Here is a 22,505-nt window from a genome sequence, read left to right as displayed (position 1 = left end):
GCTGACACTGGTGTGTGGCGTCGATGCTTGAAGTTTGGTGGTTTACAAGCTATTTTCAGGTGTGTTCCCGACGAGAGGAAGCTCCAAGGAGTTGATACACGTTAAGGATTCAGAGTGTGTTGCTAAGTGTAAAGTTGAACAGGGAGTTCTTTTTACTATAACTTAGATCAACTTTGAACTATATCTTGTAATGTGTTTTTAACTTAGTGGATTGCTTCGATCTGGATAAGGTCCAATAGATGTAGGCTAAAAGTGGATTTAGCCGAACCATGTATATGGTTGTGTTCTTTACTTTCTACACTTGTGTTTGATGTGGCTAAAAACTAGAAATGTCTTAATCTACTTGGTAAATATTCCGCTATATTTTAAAATGGGTAATCCAAAACCAAAGTGGTTTAACCAATCCCAACAAAAATAATATAAAAACATCAAATTTGAGATAGAGAATTAAGAAGTGTTGTAACAAATTAGTTAATAATACAAAATAATTAATTAGAAAAATGAAATTAAATACCACATTACCAACGGGGTCAACACAGCCAACAGATTAGGAGGCTGATGAGTGGCTCAAAATAGTGGCTCAAAATACAGCAACGTGCGACTTGACTCCGAGTCTCCTCCCCGACGGCTCAGACTTGTCAAAGTCATTTAGTTGGTGGCTTATTGCTAAACAATTATTGCCACTTGCGCTACCTTTGACCATTAGACACACCAATTAATGCCGCTTTTAACTGAAGGTAAAATCCACCTTACAGTATAGTTGAAAATGTATAAAACTCTTGACATTTTGTGTTACAATAGGCTAGTTTCATATCAAATAAGAGCCTTGTGCCATTAAATAACCATGTTGCATGCATGGAAAGAAACATAGGACCATCGTCAACTATCATTTTCTTGGTTATTAATTAAGAGAGAAGCAACAAGCTTTACTAGGGATCCAAAACCTTGTGCTAAGCGAAAACATGTCGATGCACAATAGTCAATAGTCGTCTTCTACTTGGACCTCTCAGCCAAACCAAACATACATTCATTTCATGATATATCAATGTATTTAGTGCTTGACTCCATCTACTGTTTACATAAATCTGCCGTCAAGTCAAGTAGCATAGACAGTATATTCCAATAAATTAAGGTGTTGATACAAAAATCACCCCAACCTTAGAGAACTGAGTGACCTTCATGGAATCAGAACTAATGTGTGCGTGATTTAAGATCAACCAGCGATTGAATGTAAATAATGCAATACTCTAAAGAACACGAAAAGATTTTTAAAGTGGTTTGACTAGTTAGATCTTGAGCCTACGTCCACTGTTATCTTATTGTTTTTTAGGGTTTACAAGAACAATATAATCAATGAAATATAAATTTGCCTAGAATAATTTGCTAACTCCTTTCTCATCGTTTGAGGGAGTTTTTATACGAGTTGGTAATTAATTGAGCGAGATAAGTTCGGGATTGCAATCAGAGTTGATTTGCAATCCCATGATCTTCAAGATCGCGTGCTGAGATTGCACTGTCATTGATGTTGATCTTATCTCTTTCGAAATATCCGAGATTGGAGTTTATATTTGATTTTGTTGAACAACTATTTGGATTGATCATTGTGACGAGCTTCACTTGAGTTGAGCTTACTCTAAATCGAACGAATTTTGGGTCGAACTGTTCTCTGCGAGATCTTATAGCAAAATCACATACAACAGAAGGTTTTAAGTGGCTGTCCGCAGAAGAAGCTATCAGTATTTATCCTTTTGATTGGTTGGTGCTATAAAGTAATTCAATTATTTCATTAATTGAAAAATATTTAGACATCGATCATTTTCTTTTCTTTGTTGTCATCTTCCAACCAATATTGAGTTTTGAAGAGCTACTGTATTCTACTGAACGAAACTTAATAACATGTCAGCAGAGCATTCATGTATGCTGCCAACTATCATTTACACCATGCTCTCTTTTCTATTGGTATGCTGCCGTAGGGATAAAAATGCCTCTCACTGTTACAGAGTTCCATTATCTTCTCGTTCAGGTGCATCAAATAACAACCTCAAATCAGTTTTTTATCCATACTTTTGCAGCCTTGGAGAGAGGAATATAAAAAAGTGATCAACTTGAGTTTCATACAAACAAACAAATAAGCTCATATGATTAGTCAACTTATAAACACACGACTCAAGTAAAATTAAATGGTCACAATCACAGACAGAATATATCCCTAATCCGAGTAAAGTTACTGAACAGTAAACTTCTAATCATTACACCTTTCATACATTCATACAGCTCTGCTGATAATAAAACAAATATCTCAACATCCCTGGATCGGTTCAAGTCTTGAACGACATAAGTGGTCACAATACTTAGTTATTTTTTCGAGGATAAGCATACGAGTACCAAGCAAAGAAGGTCTGAATCATGGTGAGTATTAGGAGAACAGCCGCTGCAGAGGCTGAGATGAACGACCACGGGGTGTCAAAATACTTGTTCTTAAAGCTCGCCCATCGAACATGCCAATCGTTCCAATAATACTCATTCACTTCCTCAATCGATTTAGCCAGATACGACCTCTCGATATCGAACACCACATCCTTTCCTACATCGGTAAAGAATCGAGCAACTTCGCCGTCCGTTCCAAAACAATTTTCAATGATTTTGTGGTCACAAAGGAACCCTGCATCGCTCAAGGTGTGAATGAGACAACCCATAAACCTAGCATAATCGGTGATGAACTTCTCGCAATGGCCATAACATTGTTCAAAAGCAACACAATTGAGGAAGAAAGAGCTGACGATATCATCCATAGGTAAAGGTGGAATTCTGAGGACTCCATTAGCAAATTTGATATCTAAGAAGCTATCTTTGTTCTTCGTTGTCGTGAACTGAATTCCAGCATGGTGAAGCTTCTCAGCAGGCTGAAAGTACAGAAGAAAATTCTTCTTACTCGGACTTACTGGTCTTTTGGGGGATGAAGGGCGAAAACTCAAGCGAACTAAATCGAGTATATGTTTTGCTTGAAGATTGTCAGCTTTCGATAGGACGGATTCAGGCCTTTCGAGCACATGATCACTGAAGAATCGTAGGGTCCGACTAACTAAGGAGGTTGTTGGATTCGGTTCTAAAATGTCAAACAAATTTTGAAGAACAAAAAATGGAATTTGGTTTTCTAACTTGATAAGATCACGCATAAGAAAAGGAAGAATCCAATCCATCTTGAAGATGGGATCATCAGGTTCTCTACGTATCAACCCTGTAACCTTACACACGAGCTCGATGATGAAACACCCGTCAAGCACCATCATCTCAACGAATTCATGGCTCTTAAACCTGTTGGTCTCTGAATAACACGCTCTTATTTCCGGCTCCAAAGAGGCTATAATCAGGAAACAATTTTGGAGGATATTATCATAATCTTCTTTCCGCTCAAGAAGTGAGCTGGGAAATCGCCATTTGTGCTCTTCAATTATCTTGAGATGCTCCAAGCCGTTATGGTAAGGACCGATAGACACTATGCGGGGTTGGTAAGCCTTCTCGTTGATCTCCACCAGCTTTGAGGGACTCTAAAGATGCAGCAAGCGCTGTCACCAGCCGCCTCCCGCAACAATGTTAGCGTTTTTTCGGTTTTTCTTAGAACTTGTCTCACCCAATCTTCCACTTCGGCCTCTGCAGCTGTCCTAGCTTGGTGATTGACGGTGCGGCGAGTTTCATGGTTGCGGTTCCTGCCGGAATTCAAGTGTCTTTCCATGTGTGATTCTTTAGAATTCGAAAAAAAATGCTGGTGAGCACTGCAGGAGAGGTGAAACTACTGATATTTGATATTGCAAAGGAGATGTTACGTTGTACCAAATTTTGTTTGATTAATTAAAGTAAAGGTGATTATTCATATCATATGATCATGTTTTTATATAGTTGTTCATGCCCATTTTTATATTACTTCAATCAACGTCAAACAAAGTTCATTGTAACTAATGTGTGAAAGAGTGAAACCTCCGGTCGGTCTCGTTGGATGTATAAGAAATATTAGGTAGTAGTATACATATAAGTATTATTGTATATATACATGTTTATGTAAATGTTATTTTTTTAATCATTTATCTTTATAATTTTTAAAATATTTATTGATTATATATTTACTCTTTTATTTATTTTATATTATATAAGTTTGTAATATACAAGTGTTCTAAGAGTTTGTAGATTCAATTGTCTCCGGTCTTCGTAATATATTGAAATTTCTAATTATTTTAACTTTTAATTTTTTATTTGATAAAATTACTAAAATGTCTATCAAATTAATTAGTTTGTTTTTGTAACTTAGAAAGCCTTTGTTATTAAACTAATTTTGACTAAATCATACAATTACAAAAAAAATTAATTATTACATTAATTAAGACTAGCTAAGAAAATAATTAAAGAAAAAGAAAGATTAAGAGGTTGACTAGCTGAAAATGCACTCACCCACTTTCATATTCTCGTTAAAAATCTCAGCGAAAATGATATAAATTAAACAATACCCTCCTTCTATTTACCACGAAAGTCTCCATGGATTATGCCAACTATCAAGAGTCACATTATATTATAAATAAAATGTGGATGTGAGTGAGGAACAATCACAACCACTCTCATATTCTCATTAAAAATCTCAACGAAAATGATATAAATTAAACAATACCCTCCTTCTATTTACGACGAAAGTCTCCATGGATTATGCAAGAGTCACATTATATTATAAATAAAATGTGGATGTGGGTGAGGAACAATCACAACCAAGCTCACTTTTAGTTCGACGACTTTGACTTTTCAAAGTCAATTCCTCTGTCTTGCAGTTGTTTTACAATTATTGCCACTTTCACGGAGCTGCTTAGACTCCGTTTGGTTCACTATTGGGTAGTTTTGAGAATAACATTTTAAAAAAAGTTAAATTGGGTGGATATTACAATGTAGAATTTTAAAAATTAACATAAATACCACATATATTTATTTATTTACTAAACAACCCTAAATATAATATTCAAAATTAACAAAATACCCCCAATCCACTCATAAATAAGAACAGACGGCCACCACCACCGGAGGGTGGCCGGAGTTACCGTATCAGCGTATGACCCGCTCGATATTGCCAGTCGTATGCCGATATGGTCTTTTCCGACCAGATCCACAGATCTGCGGCTTGATCTAGCCATTGATGGCTAGATTTGGCCATTCTGGCCGCATTTGGTCATCAACGACGGCCAAAGATACAGCTGTCGTTGATGGTTAATGACGACCATAACTTGGCCGTCGTTGACAACTATCTACGGGCAAAGATCTGGCCCTCTGGCTTTTTCCAGCCAGATCCACGAAAAGGCTAGATCGGCGCACTATCGGTAAGATTCAGCCAGTAGTGCGCCATTACACCAAATTTCGACAGTGGTGGCCGGAATCTGGTAAATTTGGGTTGTTGGGGTGTTTTTGTCAATTTTTAAAAAAAAAAAATTGGGGGTTGTTTAGTTAAATTAATAAATTTATGAGAATTAAAGGGAATTGAATAATTTAAAAAACTATTTTGAAAATAGGTGAAATAAAGTTAACTTTTTTGGGAAAACTAGAAAAGTTTTCGCAATATATGAACCAAACTGAGCCTTAGTTTTTAAGTTGGCCCCATTCTCCTTAAATAAATGTACGAGTCTTTGCCATGAAATTGTTCACCAACCCTAGTCTGAATTTAAATTTCTCAGATCATTCCTTAACCTTACAATATTTTTTTATTATTATTATTTTTTTAATAAATCTTATAGTATCCATTGAATTTTGTTTATCTTTTGCTTCTGTAAATTAGGGTGGTGTCTTACACATTTGAGTTGAGAAACATATCTATAAGCTTGCATGCATTTCTTATTTTCGATGAATTAAAATTGAGTAAACTCCATGTTCCCACCCAAGGTTTAGTGAAATGGCAAGTTTCCACCTCTGGTTTTATAAATTTCAGATTCTCACCATTAAATTAACATTGTTTCCTCAATTTTAACTTTTCACTGATGCTTCTTTAACTAAAAGTGTGCTCATGTTATCAAGAAGCGGCTCACGTTAGCATCTCCTAAGCAACCGGTTTTTGGCATTCTTTTACTGATCCCGAACTCCAAAATAATTTTCGAGACCACCATTAGACACCCCATGACCTCCTCTCCAAAACCCATACCCCTACTTGCCGTCATCACTCGCTTTTCAGATCACTCCCACGCTTGCCACCTTGCGATTTTGGGTATATTCTCGGTCGTTTTTTGTTCAATTGGAGAGCAACTGGCATCATCGAACTACACCAACACACTCTCCTTGTGTTGTAGTTTGTGTGAGTATGTTTTTTGGCCATTTCTAACTTCCTGTTCGTTGGAAATCAAAGCCCAAATTCGCACCTACCACCTGCTTGATAAAAAGCCCAAGTCAGTTTTCCATATTCCCACCCTTTGTTGAACAATCATTGACAATATTTAATTAAGGGTGGAAATTTGGAATAAATGAAACCAAGATGAGAAATTGCCATTTTGCTAAACCTTGGGTGGGAACATGTCGTTTATTTATTAAAATAATGTTAGTTTATCAAAAAATAAATAAATAAATAATAATACTAATCACAAAATTGATCAAGATAAGATAAAAGCCATCAAGGCCATTGTCGCCTTGAAAATCATTCAAAAACACATACTTCGTGTAAAGCCCAAAAATAAATGGGCACCTCTGTAGTCTGTTCTATGAGGGCCCAACTTGTAAACAATAGAAATAAAAACCAACATATCCGTTGCTGATACTCTATTTCACAACATTGTTTAAACTTGAACGTAATTTCAAGCCAATTTTCTTTCTTTTTTCAAAAAAAAGAAAAAAGAAAAAAGAAAATGGAAAAAAGAAGGTTTTATGATCAAGGGTTGATAATTTTACATGTTCTCTAAGATTACTCTTATTATGAAATTATATTTGATTTGATTTTTTTTTTTTTTTTTTTTTTTGTTTGGAACTTTGGATTAGAACCAAGGTATCTATATCATGAAAAAAATTCCTTCTTTAGGTATAAAAAATAACAAATTATCCTCTATTGTTAAAGTTTTACTGTTAAATTTAATAAATTAACCCAAAAATATGTTTACTAGACTAAGAAAACTCCAATAGAGCGGTGAAATTAAACATAAGAGAGAAATTGTAATTTAATAATGTCATAGGAGAAGTTGTAATTATTTCTTTATGAGTAAATGACGTGTTCCCACCCAACGTTTAGTGAAATGGTAAGTTCCTAACCTAGTTTCATAAATTCCAAATTCTTACATTTAAATTAACAAAAATCGTTTAGTGTAACGGTAAAGAATAAAGCGGCCATTTGAACTGCATTAAAACTGAAATAGAAGTAAAAATTTCAAAATAACCCTCACGTCTCAAATTTCTATCACAAAAACCCTCTCTCTAAAACCACTTCTTCTCTTGTGTCGCCTCTCTCTCACTTCCTCAGCCACAACCTCCCATTTCTCTCTCCCTCCCTAACCTGATCTGGCCAAATCGAAAGCCACGATTAACGCGGTTATTGTCCACATCACTCTCATCTTTAATCCTCCTGCGAGAGAACTCTCCTGGCGTCAGGGAGCAATCAGATGGGCATCCGGTGAGCAGCAGGCGACGCAAAGAGAAGACGAGGGTACGACATCAAATTGAAACAACCGATTGTAGGCAACGATGCGAAACAACGAGCAACAATACCTAACGAAGTCGCGACAACACCAACCACCAAAATCTGAAAGACACCGCTCTAGTGCAATAAGCCAAATGGGTTGGGATTTTGTGTTGATTTGGATCCATATGAGCAAGTTCAATCAATTGTTCAGGTTGTCAAGTATTAAATGATCCGTACAAATTGATGGAGATTTGCTTTGGTTTACAAGATGTTGAAGCAAGTGGTGAAACAGGCAAGACATATTTTCTCCCCATTTGATGCCCTCGTATGTTGTAAGGTTTCTTGGCTCAAACCCCAACTGGAGAGAGTTTGAGTGGTATCAAGGATGAGGGAAGGAACCGTTTCAGGTTGTGGTGAGTTGATGAGGAGGAATAGGCGAAACGCAGACGAGAATATTTAATATTGAAAGAAAAAAAATCTATAAAGGAAAAAGAAAAAGAAATGCAGCAGATATATTGTTTTTGTTTTGAGGGTTGGTGACAACTATTGAAATTTTATTAATTTGGCTGGATGGTGATAGTGGTTGGGTGGCGGTGGTGACAGTGGCGGTAATGGCTAGGTGGTGGTGGCAGTGGCTGGGTTGTTGTAGAGGAGGGTGTTATTGAAATAAATTTGAAAGTAAAATGATTATTTTCCTAATAATACTAATTTAGGGGTTAAAGTAATTTATTAATTTATTTTTCAAGGGTAATTTGGTAATAAAGCTTCATATACTGTGTCAAAATCCAAAAATCATTAATAGTTAATTTAAGAATGAGAATCTGAAATTTATGGTAGTAACTTTCCATTTCCCTAAACAGTGGTTGGGAACATGTGTCTACTCTTTCTGTATTTATGGATAATATAGGTATTAAACAATTTCATTTAAAATGAATGAAACATGCATATTAATTCTTGAGTCTTAAACACACTAGAAATTCATCCCATGGGTTTGGGGAGTGGGATTACGGGCTGGGATTGGACAATTTTTTTTTTTTTTTTTTTTAAATAGTCCAATCCCGTGTTTGTTTGCTTTTTTAGGAGATCCAATCCCGTGGCCCTCTATAATCCCAAATGATTGGGATAAGTAATCCCATTGGCCCACGTTGGGATGAATGTGTTTGGTTCAATATTTCTACCCATATTCCTAATCCTATTCCCCAAATATTATTTGGCACATTATTCCAGAAATATTACTATATTTTTTAATTGCTTTTAGTCCCCTTAAGTTTATTAATTTCATTAAATACCCTCAGAAAAAAAATTTAAAAATTAACAAAAACACCCCCATCAACCCATACTTGCCAGATTCTGACAACCACCGTCGGTGATAGCCAAAATTTGTACAACTACCTACACCACTACTAGAAATGGCTAGCAGTTCACCGATCTGGCCGGAAAAGGCCAGAATGGCTATCGTTGACCGAAAATGACGGCCAAAGATGAACTTCTTTGGCCTTTTCCGGCCGTCGACAGCCACATTTGGCCGTAGATTTAGCCTTTTTCGACTAGATCCATGGTGGATCTGGCCGAAAAAGGTCATAGCGACGTGACCGATCTGTGTCGTAACACAATTTTCTGGCTAGATTTTGGTGGTAGTGGCCAGAATCTGGCACTGTAGGTGGTGGGGATGTTTTTGTCACTTTATATATTGGGGTGTTTAATTAAATTAGGAAAGCTAGGGGTTTTTTTATAAATTTTTAAATTTTACCTCATAATACTCTCCTATTCAACTACCCAATATTATTCCCAAAATCCTATCCAAAATAATGAACCAAACGCACCTTACTATTACTTCTCAAATTTGGCTTGTATAAAATGGCTAGCTATCACAGGTTACCGTGCTTGATTTATTTCAATTTGATGTTATACTTAATTTCAATTTAATCTTTAATTTCATTATTTGTTTCAATTTAGTCATTAGTTTTATTATTTAACTTTAAAAGAATTTTATGCGTGTCTATTTGTTATTGGTTTGTGATTATTGAGTTAGTACCACTAGGGCAGTGTAGATTTTTCATCTTGTAGTTATCATTATGTAAGGTTGTCTTAAAATTTGTTGATATATGAATTAAGATGGGTAATACTATACTCATAAACCATTTTCACTAATTTTCTCTCACAAACACGACGTGACATCTTATAATTAGTCAACTCACAATAAATCATTCTTAAGTAATTGTAAGCTGACACATGGTGCTTATGAGAGAAATTAGTGAGAAGAGTTTGTCAACCTTTCATTTATTAGAAATAAGACGTGATATGTGAACACAATTCATCTTCTATTTATTAACAGTAGGAAAACTTGAAAAGAAGTTTACACACATGGGCTGCACAATGAAAAAGGAGTCCGTTCGTTTATGAATTAACATTCCCCTGTCGTTTCTGTTGCATCCAAAAATGCAAAAGCCCTCTTTCGTTTTAGCTTTTTTTTTATTTATATAAGACATTTTTTCTTTTTTTTTTCTCATCCTCTCAACGGTAATAACGTTTAATTAGACATAATAAAAAAATTTATTGATAAGATAATCATGTTTACAATTTTAATTGTTTTTTTTTTCTCTTATAGTTAATAACAATAAATTAATATCTTCTTCACATAAGCCTATATGTAATCTATAAATCTATATAATCTTAGAATACTTGCTATTTAAACGTCACATAGGACTATAATTGTGCAAATGTCAACATATTATTGGTTTAAGCTATTTTGTATCATTATTAACATGCATTTAATGTTTCGTGGATGTTAAATGTTTTTTTATTATTAGATTAGATCAAGAGAAACTCTTCACATTCATAATATATGTTTTATGATTATACGTTAGCTTTCATTGTTTCTGTCTAATTAAATGTGGAGGGGTATAAAACGTGAAAGGATATATATATAGTATGAATAAATGCGAACATTAATGTCTTGGTAAGGTGAATTGTTGAATTTCGTGAATTTGAAGAAACGCATTGTATCACTTAAAGGATTCCTTACTTTGAATCCTATATATATGTGGATATATTAGTAGTTTGTTATATGATTTATCTGAAGAAAGAAAGGTAGTCAACTTTTTATTCTTATTTGTAATTGTTTTCTTTTGGTTTGGCCAATGTATTATTAAACTTTTTATTCTGTGTTAATGTAGGTATATATTTTTAGTTGAATCATAATATTTGTTATCGTCATTGCGAATTACGTGCTATCGAAGATAATGTATTTAGTTACCTATGCCTCTGTAATTGCAGTTTATTATTGCTATATATGTTTTGTTAGAAATGTAAAACTCTTAGGCGCTGTTGCAATTTATTGACTACTGTGTTTTTATACTGCTTTCCAAACGCTTATCATGTTTGTTATATAGTTTTTGTTAAAAAGGTTATATAAGTTATTGTATGGTATGGAGAATCCACCCAAGAAACTTGAATCCGCAAGTAGTGGAATGAACGCATATGAAGATATGCCTTCTGTCTTCACCAAAGGATCTGGCCTTAATGGAAGAAGAATATTTGGTATTTTATTATTTTATACAAGTATGGAAAGGAAGAGGAAGTGACAGTAATGTGTGTATGCCATGGCAGTTTTCCAGCAGAGTTTGTCAAGCATGCAGGCGGTGGCGATGTCGACCACCCACTTAGGCATATTGTAATAAACCCTTCCCCTACTCCCTTCTCATGACTTTTCTGTCCAAGCCACTAACCCTTCAAAAATGGGGTGTGGAATAGGATAAAAAAAACAAAGAAAGAATAAATTAATCTTTCATTTGATTTTTCAAGTTCTTGAAAGGGAATTTAATATAATATTTAACTGTTTCTCACGTTTTGGGTGAGTTCTTTGATGCATGCATCTATTTAAAGGCTTTTGTTGGAAAAAAGAAATGTTGGAAAAGTAGTGTACGAAAGTGAAATTGGAACTCCAAAAATATAAAGGAAAGACAAATTTATGGATACAACTTCTGTAATAAAGAAACTGTGTAAAAGAGAAAGTTAGGTACGTTACAAATTGCTGCTTAAATCAACAATAATGAAAATAAATCTTTAAACCTACATTAAATATATACTATTTATTTAATATATAATAATTTTATTATTGATTTCTTTAATTATCAATTCAATATATAATAAAATTCAATACAAATAATATACATTTAACATCACAAGAAAAACAATAATAATGTATAAACATACATGCGCAATGCACTGGCTTTAAGACTATTTTATATGATAAACCGAACTCAACTTAGAAGTTTGTTAGCGTTTCCATGTAGTCTCATGGTTGTGCAATCGTTTAGCAGATCTATCCTTATTGGGTTGATTGCTCCAAACGGTAAATAGTAATATAGGTCAGACCAGCCCAGCCCATGAATTTGGGCCCATGAGTCTGATAATAGCCTTGATCTGGCCCAACTATAAAAGGGCCATCGTTCTTCCGAGTCCTAAATTGAATGGGCCGAAGATAGACTGAGCCCAAGTCAATTGGACAGCTAATTATAGTCCAACAGTTTCTTTTGTACACTCATATTGATATTACTGTATATCAAGTGAAGACTTCCCATATTCCAAAACAATAGAAATTTTTTCCAATTAAGATTTCTTAATTATAATTCATATCACAAAAATCCTTGCATCACTTCAATTATTATATATCCAACCATGAATTATTACAATATGACACAATATTTGGCTACAAGGTTTTAAGTTACATGGTTTCCACTAATATTCTAGGGCTATAAGGCTTCTGACCATAGCAGTCCAAGATTATTACCATAGCCAACGCCAAGCATGTCACAGTATCTCTTATAGAACCCAATGCGATCCTGTACCTTTGAATCCACACCATGACCACATTCAATCCCACCATTTATTATATTTGTGATCACACCAAATCCCGGAACCCGGCCAGCCGGCTGATCGGCAACAGAGGGTTGCCAATTTCCGGTGATGACATTGTGGCAGGATGGCTTCGGTGCCTGTGGAGTCATCCAGAACCAGAGAGCTGACTTGAATGATATCACTGCATTTGTTGCTAGAAGGTCTGGATTACTAATCAAGTCCACCCCAATCGCATTTCCACACTCCTGATAGTTGTAGTTCCTGAATCATATCAATATGCAAATAACTGTCAATAATTATAGCGAGAAAGTCTTAGATATTAATACGTTATTCGTGTATCCTTACATTAAATTTATTTTGTATGTGATATATTTTTACTGCACAGAGACACGAATAAGAAACTAATGAAATATAAGATTACCAAGAGAGTTGAATGGGACCTCTGCCAAAATATTGCTTAGGACATGGATACTTTAGATCACAGTAAGATGATTTGGGTTCCTGTTCTCTGAGAAAACAATATCCCCAAGCATATGGGCCGTCAGGTGCACTTGGCCATCCCCCTATATGTTGACCATCAAACAGCAAAACAATTTACAATATTAAAGAGTGACTAAGAACTATTGAGCTTTGTGTTTTCAATAAAAAATTACCGGTAGTTTCATGGGAAGTTTGGGCTAAGAAAGCAGCAACTTCCCTTTTACGGGTGGCAGCATCGCCAGTAGTAGCAAAGGTAGGATAGGCCTTTGCTGCTTCTATAAAAGCATCATAACTGTAGAAGCCTTTAGAGGGGCACCCATTTCTATGCTTAAGCATCTGGTCAAACGTGGATCTTGAAATGATACTCCCAATACCACCGCCGCCTCCGCCACCGCCACACTGGCTTTGGCATCCAGTGGTGCAATATTCAGATTTAGTGCCACACCAACCAAATTGACTACAACATTGGCCTCCAGGGCAGAGTTCACCTCCAGCTTGCCTTCCACATTGCTCAGCTGATGAGCCTCCTAGTAAAAAAGAGAGCAGCAGAGAGAAAATTGACAACCATAAACTCATTTTCAGGACACATGTGAAGTGATGTTGTTGATGTGTGAGAGTATGGATGACTTATATATATTGATTAATGTTCATGTTTCAATAGCGTGGTCTGACTTATAAATTTCATGTCTCATTTAAACTTATCTCAAAACTATTACTTCTTTGACTAAAAGTATGAAAGAAGAGCATGTGGGGTATTGTTGGCCATTAATCTTTTTAACTTCTCCTACATTAATGCCTTGGTGGGAAATTAAATAGAATAAAGGTATTTTTTTTTTTTAACTCAAATAATGCCTTAGTACGCTCTCCAACCCGTAAGACTTTTAAAAACCATTTTATTACCTAAATTTATTTTCTGTTTTCGTTTTTGACACCGTTGCGACTCTACACCATCACCATTCTTTTCTTAGAGTATCACTTACCAAAACCTCTCAAACCCTACTCCCGCCGACCCTGTCAATCGCTAACAATTAAGTGATTAGGGTTTACGTAGCCACCCCTCTTAAGTCAAATTCCGATCAATTTTAACCACTAAAATCCAATCTTCCACCATAAAAAGATTCATCAGCTTTCTCTCTTCAAAAGTTCTAACAATCTGGATCGAGTTTGCTCTTTATTTACCACTAGAATTTAAATTTGGATAATAAAATGATATTTTAAAGTATGTTGGTGGCAAAGTTTCATTGTCGTTAACTCAAATTAAATATTGTTTTGCTAATATATACAATGATCATTTACCATAATATACCAATGATTTTAGCAATGTAATGAAGTAGAAATTAAAAGAAAAGGTAAGGAGCACACTGCACAATTAATGAACTCTGGTGAGTACTAATTATTACATGAAATCTTTATTTATTTTGAAATGAATTTGAAGAAAATTGTGAGTTTAAAAGAGACATTTATTAAAAGTAAGGATATCCTTGAAGAATATCCATGGCATGTGTCCATCTTAGAAGAATGCTGAAATAAAATAATTATGTTTTGGTGCCTTGCACTTGGACTTGGATTTGGTTTGCCTCATTTGATGAATCATGAATATTGGTCTACCACGTATCTAAGCTAGCTGCTTTTTACAAATTAATTAGGTAAAGAACGAATCCACATTCACCACCTCATTCAATCAAAGCTCAAAAGGTTCATGGAAATTGCCAATATACTGTATACAAAGATGCCCACTCCTTTACTTTGATATGAACAACTTACTTTAGTTTGGTAAAATAATCAAACCTTATCTTATCCTTATCCTTATCCTTACATATATTGACGTGGACATTCTACAGGTTTGAGAAAGTAACAACCACAACAATTTGGCAATTTTTCAATTCTTAAGAAAATTACAAATTATGTGTAACATTTACATGTTTAGAGAACTTAATGTTAATCAATGGTCATCTTTGGTAAATCAAAATTTTAAGACAATAAGATCCATATGTATTTGGTATTATCATGTCTCTGCATATTAGCATATATGGCAAAGGATTTGTTGGATTACAAGCTGGAGAATGCAAAGGAAAGAATGCACAAAAAAACTGATTTTCATTAATTTAAGCATTGTTTATATACAGCCTAAACACATCATTGTTTGCTTCTTTTAACATGTCTATTTTGTAGAGCATTAAATGCTAATCCTAGATAGCAAACCAATTAACACGTTAATTCAGTTTTATACGTTGTCAGAATTTTGAGCCAAACATTCCTAACTAGATTGACATCTGGCAATCTTATTCATAATAATAGCTAAACCCTTCAAGGTAAATCCATCAATGATGGCTCTAAGACTATGACTTTTTTTTTGACAGGTCCCTTCATGCTTCTAATCGCAAGCTCCTTAGGTCGCTTGGACACTTTGATGCGTGTTTCCTATAACATGCAAATATAGCAAGTATACTAATCACACAAGTAATAAAGTGATGAGTGAGTATCGTTCCCACGAGGATTGTTGCTAAGCACTAAGCTTTCTACTGTTTTCAAGTTGGAGCAATCGAATTCGTTTGGATTAATGGGAGCAATTTAAACTAAAGTTAAAACAAACTTTGCTAAAATAAAAATTTAAACTATGAAAGCAAGATTTAAAACACTGATAAAATCAATTCAAACAAATGGGTAGGGTTTTGACTTCATTCAGACTCTATGGGTTAAACTTAAAGATTAAACTAATTCCATATTCACATGCATTAATTGTAAATCGAATTCTCTAAAGTGTAAGACATACCTTCTTAGGCTATGTGTTCCTACTCTTCCCCATTAACTTCCCACACCCAACAAATTGAAGGTTAATAATTCTAAGCTCTTTAAGAATAAGGAATCCTAGATTGATTTCATTGATTCTTGAATCTATCTCTAGCATTCAATACTACAATGGTGATTACCCAAGAAGCCTATCATGATTCATTTCTCAATCTCATCATGTTCATCACATACAAACAATAATTTCAGAGTAATCACACAATCACAACAAGTTCATATGAAAATAATAACTCTCAATTACTTAACCCATGAAATTTCGAATTACAATCAAAACTCTAACCCAAAATATGTTAGTTCATGGCTAAATCAACAATACAACCAAAAGAAATGAAAAATTCAAAGTTCAACATAATGTAAACAAGAGAAAAGAAAAGGAAAAGAAATCTCCCCAATTGATGAATCTACTGGTTAAATCTCGAATCTTCACCCTTTTAAATCTAAGTTCGCTCAAAATGAATCTAAGAAAATGTAAAAAGCCACTCTCTACTCAAAAACAAACGACTCCTCACAAAATGACTAAGTTTTTCTTTTATACCTCGCCCAAAAACCTAGGAAAATGACTAAAATCGAAACTGTGCGTTTTGGAATTCACAGACTTCGTCGCGGCGACGAAGTGAAAACAGATCTCATGCACAACTCTCTTTGTTGCGGCGAAACTTCATGTGGAATTCTAAATTTACAGAATTGCCCTCCGCTTACCTTTTTGCTTGAATCTTCGATCTTCGATGCTCTCTTATGGAAACAAGCCTCCTAGTGCTCCATTCTGCTTCAGAACTCTTCCAAAATCTGATCCGCTTACTTCTGAGTCCAGAAACTCCAAATCGCTCATTATTTGCTCTAAATGTCCATTTTTGCCTGAAACACAAAATGCAAATAATTAAGTAACAATTCAGGTAAAAATGAACTAAAAAGTATCTACAATTCGACCAAAAAGCCTAGTAAAAATAGTATAATCCTCGGATTATCACACTTTCCTGTATTGCTTCCACATCGCATTACCCTCTGGTTGCTTCATCCATATCGCATGCTCATTTCGACACATGCTCAGAGTACATCTACTTAAGCTTTCAGCCTTCTCATCTAGCTCATTTGGTTGCTAGCTTTAGATTGCAAGCCTATCAGATTGCTCGTCACATGTTTCCATAAATGATATCATTCATGTTAACATGATGAATATAAGTATGGAAATGAGCATCATATCAGTAAGACAGCCAACATATTTCATTGTAACTTAAAGCACACATGTGATATATTTCAGTATACAATGTGAATTTCTTTCATTTGTGTTGTAACTACTCGAACAGATCAACCAGAAAGCAAACACAAAATCACAAAAGGATTCACACACACACATAACAACAACAAGATTTACCGTGGTTCACTTGCTCAGATATGAGCAAGCTACGTCCACGTTCAGCTCAGGAAACCAGCGAGCTCGCTGCACTATATTGATTCAGATTACAGAAACACAACTCAGCCAAGAATCAAACCCTTACACAGATCTTTCCAGAACCTGTAACACCCTAGAGAAACAGATCTAACACCCAAGATACACTGCAAGCTCTATTACCCTCAAATGGCCTACAAACCAGCCACTCAAACACCCTGTTACAGATTCAAGATCAAGACTGTACCCAAACCCTAATGGAGGCTATTCGTTTTACAGAGAAAAGAGAAAAACACGAAAGAAGGGTTTCAATTGTTGAGAAGAGACTATTGCAATGCTTTTATACTGTTGACTATCAGACTGATTTTCCACCGTTATATGCTCAGCCAGCCAATGGACAGGATTTGTCTTTGCTTGGCTCAAAACGACGTTGTCTCACTTAATAATAAAACTTCACCGTATGAGCCCAACACTCTAACAATTTGAATAAGTGTCTTATCTAAATTGGATATATTTCCCATGCGGCTGAGACCTGAAAGCTCCGTTAACCAGAAATTCATCACTGAAAGGTTGTCTTCTCTAGCTAGTTAATGAAATAGCTCATTTTCTCTTTTGTTTGGTTGTTTGTAGTTATTTATTATTCCCTTATTCTTTCGGTTGTGTTCATTATGAATAACTCTCAAAGTTGGCATATGGCAGATTATTAATTTCAATATGATGAATAAATACGAATTGGAGTGTTAAATCCCATCTATGAAGTAATGCTCCTGACAGAGAGGAAAAGCATACGAAAAAATATAAGTAATTGTGCAAAAGAGTATGAAACTGTAATCTGAGAGTTAAAATTCAAGTATATTTCATTTATATACAGAGTATAACAAGTATATCACATGATTATTTTAATTTGTATGCTAGCTAGCGAGTGGTTGAGAATGAATTGAGAAGAGCAACTCTAGTTTTGATCAAACATCTATACAAGCATTCAAGTCCATCTTCAAAATCTTGAATTCATAACTCCAGGTTCTTTAGCTGGTTCTGCAAATCTGCAACTTGCTTCATGTAATCAGATTTGCATGTCTTGTTACCAATGAGAAACTGCAATGAAGCATCCACCTTCGCAAATTCATTTGCTTCTATTTCTTCTTCTACACAAGCCACTTTTTTGTGGTGCATTAGTTTGGAAACTAGTGACCATCCACTTATCTTTGATTGCGCTTGTGGACCAGAGATAAAAGACAATAAAGATTCAAATACATTGAGAGTGATTGCTTCCACCTCCTTTAGAATGCTCTCATTGTCATTGTTAGAGAAAGCATTTCTTTTTTCATGACCTTCAGATCTCCCAAGGCCTTTTGCACTGCCTTTTTTGCCGCCTTCCTTGAGGCCAAGTACTTCCTAGCCTCACTTGTGAATCCATTGTCACTTCCACATCTTCGGCGATTGATGGGCAAAAGTTCTTGTGTTGATTCCTTTTGTTTGCAACAATGCATCTTTAGCAGTGCTACATAGATCCAAGAGCCTGAGAGATCGGTCCAACAGCTCATCAAACGATTTCTCATGCTTCTCTTGGGCTAAGGAAGGTAACAGAAGCAACTTATTGATGCAATCATGCAAATCCTGAAGACCATTTAATTTGTGGCTTATTGATGATGATGAAGAAGCGGCTTCTGAAGCCTTTAATCTGCATATTTGCAAATTGATTTCTGGCAAATGGGTGTGGTCTAGAAGGCAAACTGTATGGTAGGCTGCCATTTTTTATTAATAGAAAAGAGAATGCTTAGCAGTTGGATGCTCTTAGCAATTTGCTTGTTTGCCTTTGCAATGAAATCTACTCAATTTATATAAAGGGGTAAGAAGACATTAGGAATCTCAACCTCTTCTATATCGACTGGTTGTAACATGATCTGAACGTGTATCGATTCAAGGGCAATCTCAACTATGTGTTGAACATTGATACTTGGTTGGAAATGCAGCAGTTTACTAAGTGTTTTTTGAACATGTGTTGGCAGCAAAACTGAAAGGCAATCTGCCGGGGGTCCATTTGATATGCTACAAAATTTAACCTATTTTTGTAATGGTAGATATGTATTCCAGATTATAAGGGATGTGCTGCAATAGTTGTTGTTAGTTGGTATTAAGTGTGTGGCTTTAGATTAATTTAGGTTATTATATGACTGCAAAGTTGGTGCAAATAGTGTAATATTTTGCTTTATTAGTTGTAATGTAAACTCATTTGTAGATGTAGCAAAAAGTAACTTTCTTTATTCCAATTCAGCTCTCTTTCTTTTCTTTGTTATCTCCGGTGTAAAACCATTAACATGGTATCAAAGCTGAGTTAATTCCAGCAAAAAATCTAAACCCTTCTTCTCCAGAACAACTCGTCTACCTCCCTGGAAAACAGCCTTGCATCAGACCTGTTTTTTCTTGAACAAATGACCACTCCAACAGCTTCCGTTCTACCTCCTGTGTTCAATGGTGAACACTACCATATATGGTCCATCAAAATGAAAGCGTACTTGAGGGGCCAAGGACTCTGGCAGTATGTAGAAGAAGAGAAACAACTCCCTCAGTTGGGACCAAATCCCACTCTCAACCAAATTCGAATGCATGAAGAGGAAGCTTCAAAGGCTCCAAGAGCCTTGTCTCATATTCACTCAGCTGTCACATACCTTGTTTTCACAAGGATTATGGCATGCGAAACAGCCAAAGAGTCATGGGACAAGTTGAAGGAGGAGTTCATGGGAAGTGATACTACAAGAAACATGCAGGTTCTAAATTTGAGAAGGGAGTTTGAAACATTAAGAATGCAGGAGGTTGAGAAAGTGAAGGAATATGTTGATAGGTTGATGAACATTGTCAACAAAATCAGATTACTTGGAGTGGAGATGTCAGATAGCAGAATAGTGGAGAAGGTGATGGTGAGCTTGCCGAAAAGGTTTGAAACTAAGATCGCATCCTTGGAGGACTCAAAGGACCTGACTCAAATGACATTGACTGAGCTGGTCCATGCTCTGCAGGCACAAGAGTAGAGAAGGCTCCTAAGGCTAGAGGATGCAAATGAAGTGGCAATGTTAGCAACTCATAAGGGCAAGTCTGTACAAGGGAACTATAGAAAGTTTGCTGGAGAAAAGAAAGGAAAAGAAAGGTCCAATAACCAATGGAACAAAGCTGGTGGGATGAAGAATTTTCTGGTTTGTTCTCATTGTAAAAGGAAGGGACATGCAGAGCACAAATGCTGGTTCAGACCTAGTATATAGTGTAGGGCTTGCAAACAATTCGGCCATATTGAAAGAGTGTGCAAAAACAAGGGAGAGCAGTCCCAACAGCAAGCTCAAACAACTGATGAACAACAAACAGGGCAGGAGACAGAGCAATTGTTTGTGGCCTCATCTAACTTGATCCAAGCTTGTGATGATACCTGGTTAATTGACAGCGGATGCACACATCACATGACACCAGATTTGAGCAGCTTTGTGAACATAGATCACTCTCATCAGTCAAAGATTAAAGTTGGAAATGGAGAATGTGTGGAAGCAAGAGGTAAAGGAGATGTTGTAATTCAAACTCCAAAAGGTACAAAACTAATCTCTAATGTACTTTATGCACCTAACATAAATCAAAGTCTTTTGAGTGTGGGACAAATGTTGGAAAAGGATTATGCACTGCACTTTAAAAAACAATCTTGCATTATTCAAGACAGTGAGGTAAATGAGATTATGAGAGTGAAAATGGTAGGGAAAAGCTTTCCAATTATGTGGATAGTTATACCACACAAAGCATGCAATATTAGAGAGGATGAAACTGAAATATGGCACAAGAGATTAGGCCATGTACATTATAGAAATCTAAGGGAAATGCAGTCAAAAAATTTAGTCCAAAATCTGCCTATTGTTGAACAACCGAGAGGTGTCTGTAAAGTGTGTCAATTAGGCAAGATGAGTAGGAAATCCTTTCCAGTGAATCAAGCTTGGAGAGCTTCTGAAAAACTCTAGCTTGTTCACTCGAATGTATGTGGCCCCATGCAAACCTTATCACTTAATGGGAGCAAGTACTTTGTATTGTTCATAGATGATTGGTCTAGGATGGGCTGAGTTTACTTTCTAGGCCAGAAAATGAGGTGGCTAGAGTATTCAGAAAATTCAAACTGGAAGTATAAAACCTGACAAGAAAATCCATTAAAACCTTGAGAAGTGATAATGGCATTGAATACACTTCTCAAGAGTTTGAAAAAATCAGCATAGAAGCTGGAATTAGACATCAATTCAACAGCCCTTATACTCCACAACAGAATGGAGTTTGTGAGAGAAGAAACAGGAAAGTTATGAAAATGGCAAGATGCTTGATGGCTGAGAAAAATCTTCCCAAACTCTTTTGGGCAGAGGCTGTAAACACAAGTGTTTACTTACTCAACAGACTTCCCACTAAAGCCTTGAGTAATCAAACACCTTTTGAAGCTTAGACTGGAGTCAGACCAGCAGTGGATGAGTTGAAGATTTTTGGTAACATATGCTATGTCCTGGTGCCACCTACAAAGAGGACAAAGCTGGAGGATAAGGCAGTGACCAGAATATTTATTGGCTAAAGCAGCCAATCCAAAGCCTACAAAATTTACATTCCTGACTCAAGGAAAGTGGTGGTGTCCCGGGATGTTACAATAGATAAGGGTGGAGTCTGGAATTGGGAAAAGTGTAAAGTTGATGTAGAAACAAAACCTCAACCAAGTGAGGTTCAAGCTGATCAGATTGAAGAAGACTCAGGGGAGGAATCAGATGAAGAGGTTGCTGTTAGAGGAACTAGAACTCTAGCTAATGTGTATGACAGATGCAACTTAGCACAAATGGAACTTAGCACAAATGGAACCTTCAAGTTATTCAGAGGCTACATAGTCAGAATCTTGGAGGATTGCATGAAGGAGGAGCTTGCAATGATTGAGAAAAATCAGACTTGGAAGCTGGTGGACAGACCAGAAAACAGAAAGGTGATTCAGGTGAAATGGATTTAAAAAAAAAAAAGCTGAATTTGGATGGGTCAATTCTGAAGCATAAGGCCAGGCTTGTGGTTAAAGGATTTTCTCAGCAATATGGAGTGGATTTCCTGGAAACATTTGCTCCTGTTGCTCGGCATGACACCATTAGGCTGCTACTTGCATTGGCTGCTCAATTCTCCTGGAAAGTTTTCCAAATGGATGTAAAATCTGCCTTCTTGAATGGCTGGTTAAATGAGGAAATCTATATTGAACAACCTGAAGGGTATGTGATCCAAGGAGAAGAGGGAAAGGTGTATTTGTTGAAAAAGGCCTTGTATGGCCTAAAACAAGCACCAAGGGCCTAGTACAACAGGATTAATGAC

The 22,505-nt window shown here is 35.8% G+C and overlaps 3 protein-coding genes and 1 pseudogene across 3 annotated transcripts; 1 reads left to right on the top strand and 3 right to left on the bottom strand.

Moving 5' to 3' along the window:
* Positions 1 to 2,213: 2,213 nt before the first annotated feature.
* LOC116145596 (UPF0481 protein At3g47200-like) lies at positions 2,214 to 3,839 on the bottom strand. Its single transcript, XM_031431050.1, is given in 2 exon segments — positions 2,214 to 3,535; positions 3,538 to 3,839. Coding segments are annotated over 2 exon segments (1,380 nt in total). The 5' UTR covers positions 3,734 to 3,839; the 3' UTR covers positions 2,214 to 2,351.
* Positions 3,840 to 12,246: 8,407 nt separating this feature from the next.
* On the bottom strand, positions 12,247 to 13,617 carry LOC116145494 (annotated as a pseudogene).
* A 4,547-nt stretch (positions 13,618 to 18,164) lies between these two features.
* LOC116145507 lies at positions 18,165 to 18,908 on the bottom strand. Its single transcript, XM_031430965.1, has 2 exons — positions 18,645 to 18,908; positions 18,165 to 18,551 (listed from the first exon to the last, which is right to left on the bottom strand). The coding sequence occupies exons 1-2, from the start codon at positions 18,906 to 18,908 to the stop codon at positions 18,165 to 18,167; spliced, it is 651 nt and encodes a 216-aa protein (XP_031286825.1).
* A 680-nt stretch (positions 18,909 to 19,588) lies between these two features.
* On the top strand, positions 19,589 to 20,185 carry LOC116145506. The gene has a single exon (XM_031430964.1). The coding sequence runs from the start codon at positions 19,589 to 19,591 to the stop codon at positions 20,183 to 20,185; it is 597 nt and encodes a 198-aa protein (XP_031286824.1).
* The last annotated feature ends 2,320 nt before the right edge of the window (positions 20,186 to 22,505 follow it).

This window comes from Pistacia vera, unplaced genomic scaffold (assembly GCF_008641045.1).
Source record: "Pistacia vera cultivar Batoury unplaced genomic scaffold, PisVer_v2 Contig462, whole genome shotgun sequence".
Taxonomy (NCBI): domain Eukaryota; kingdom Viridiplantae; phylum Streptophyta; class Magnoliopsida; order Sapindales; family Anacardiaceae; genus Pistacia; species Pistacia vera.
The sequence above is the reverse complement of the archived record's forward strand: the minus strand, read 5'-3'. Positions and strand labels throughout refer to the sequence as shown.

Bases quoted from the DNA above. Each gene is read 5' to 3' on its own strand.
- LOC116145507 (XM_031430965.1), bottom strand. From the start codon at position 18,908: ATGGCAGCCTACCATACAGTTTGCCTTCTAGACCACACCCATTTGCCA. The intron at 18,552-18,644 runs GCATTGTTGCAA...AAGTGAGGCTAG, and splicing joins TATGTAGCACTGCTAAAGAT to GAAGTACTTGGCCTCAAGGA.
- LOC116145506 (XM_031430964.1), top strand. From the start codon at position 19,589: ATGACCACTCCAACAGCTTCCGTTCTACCTCCTGTGTTCAATGGTGAA.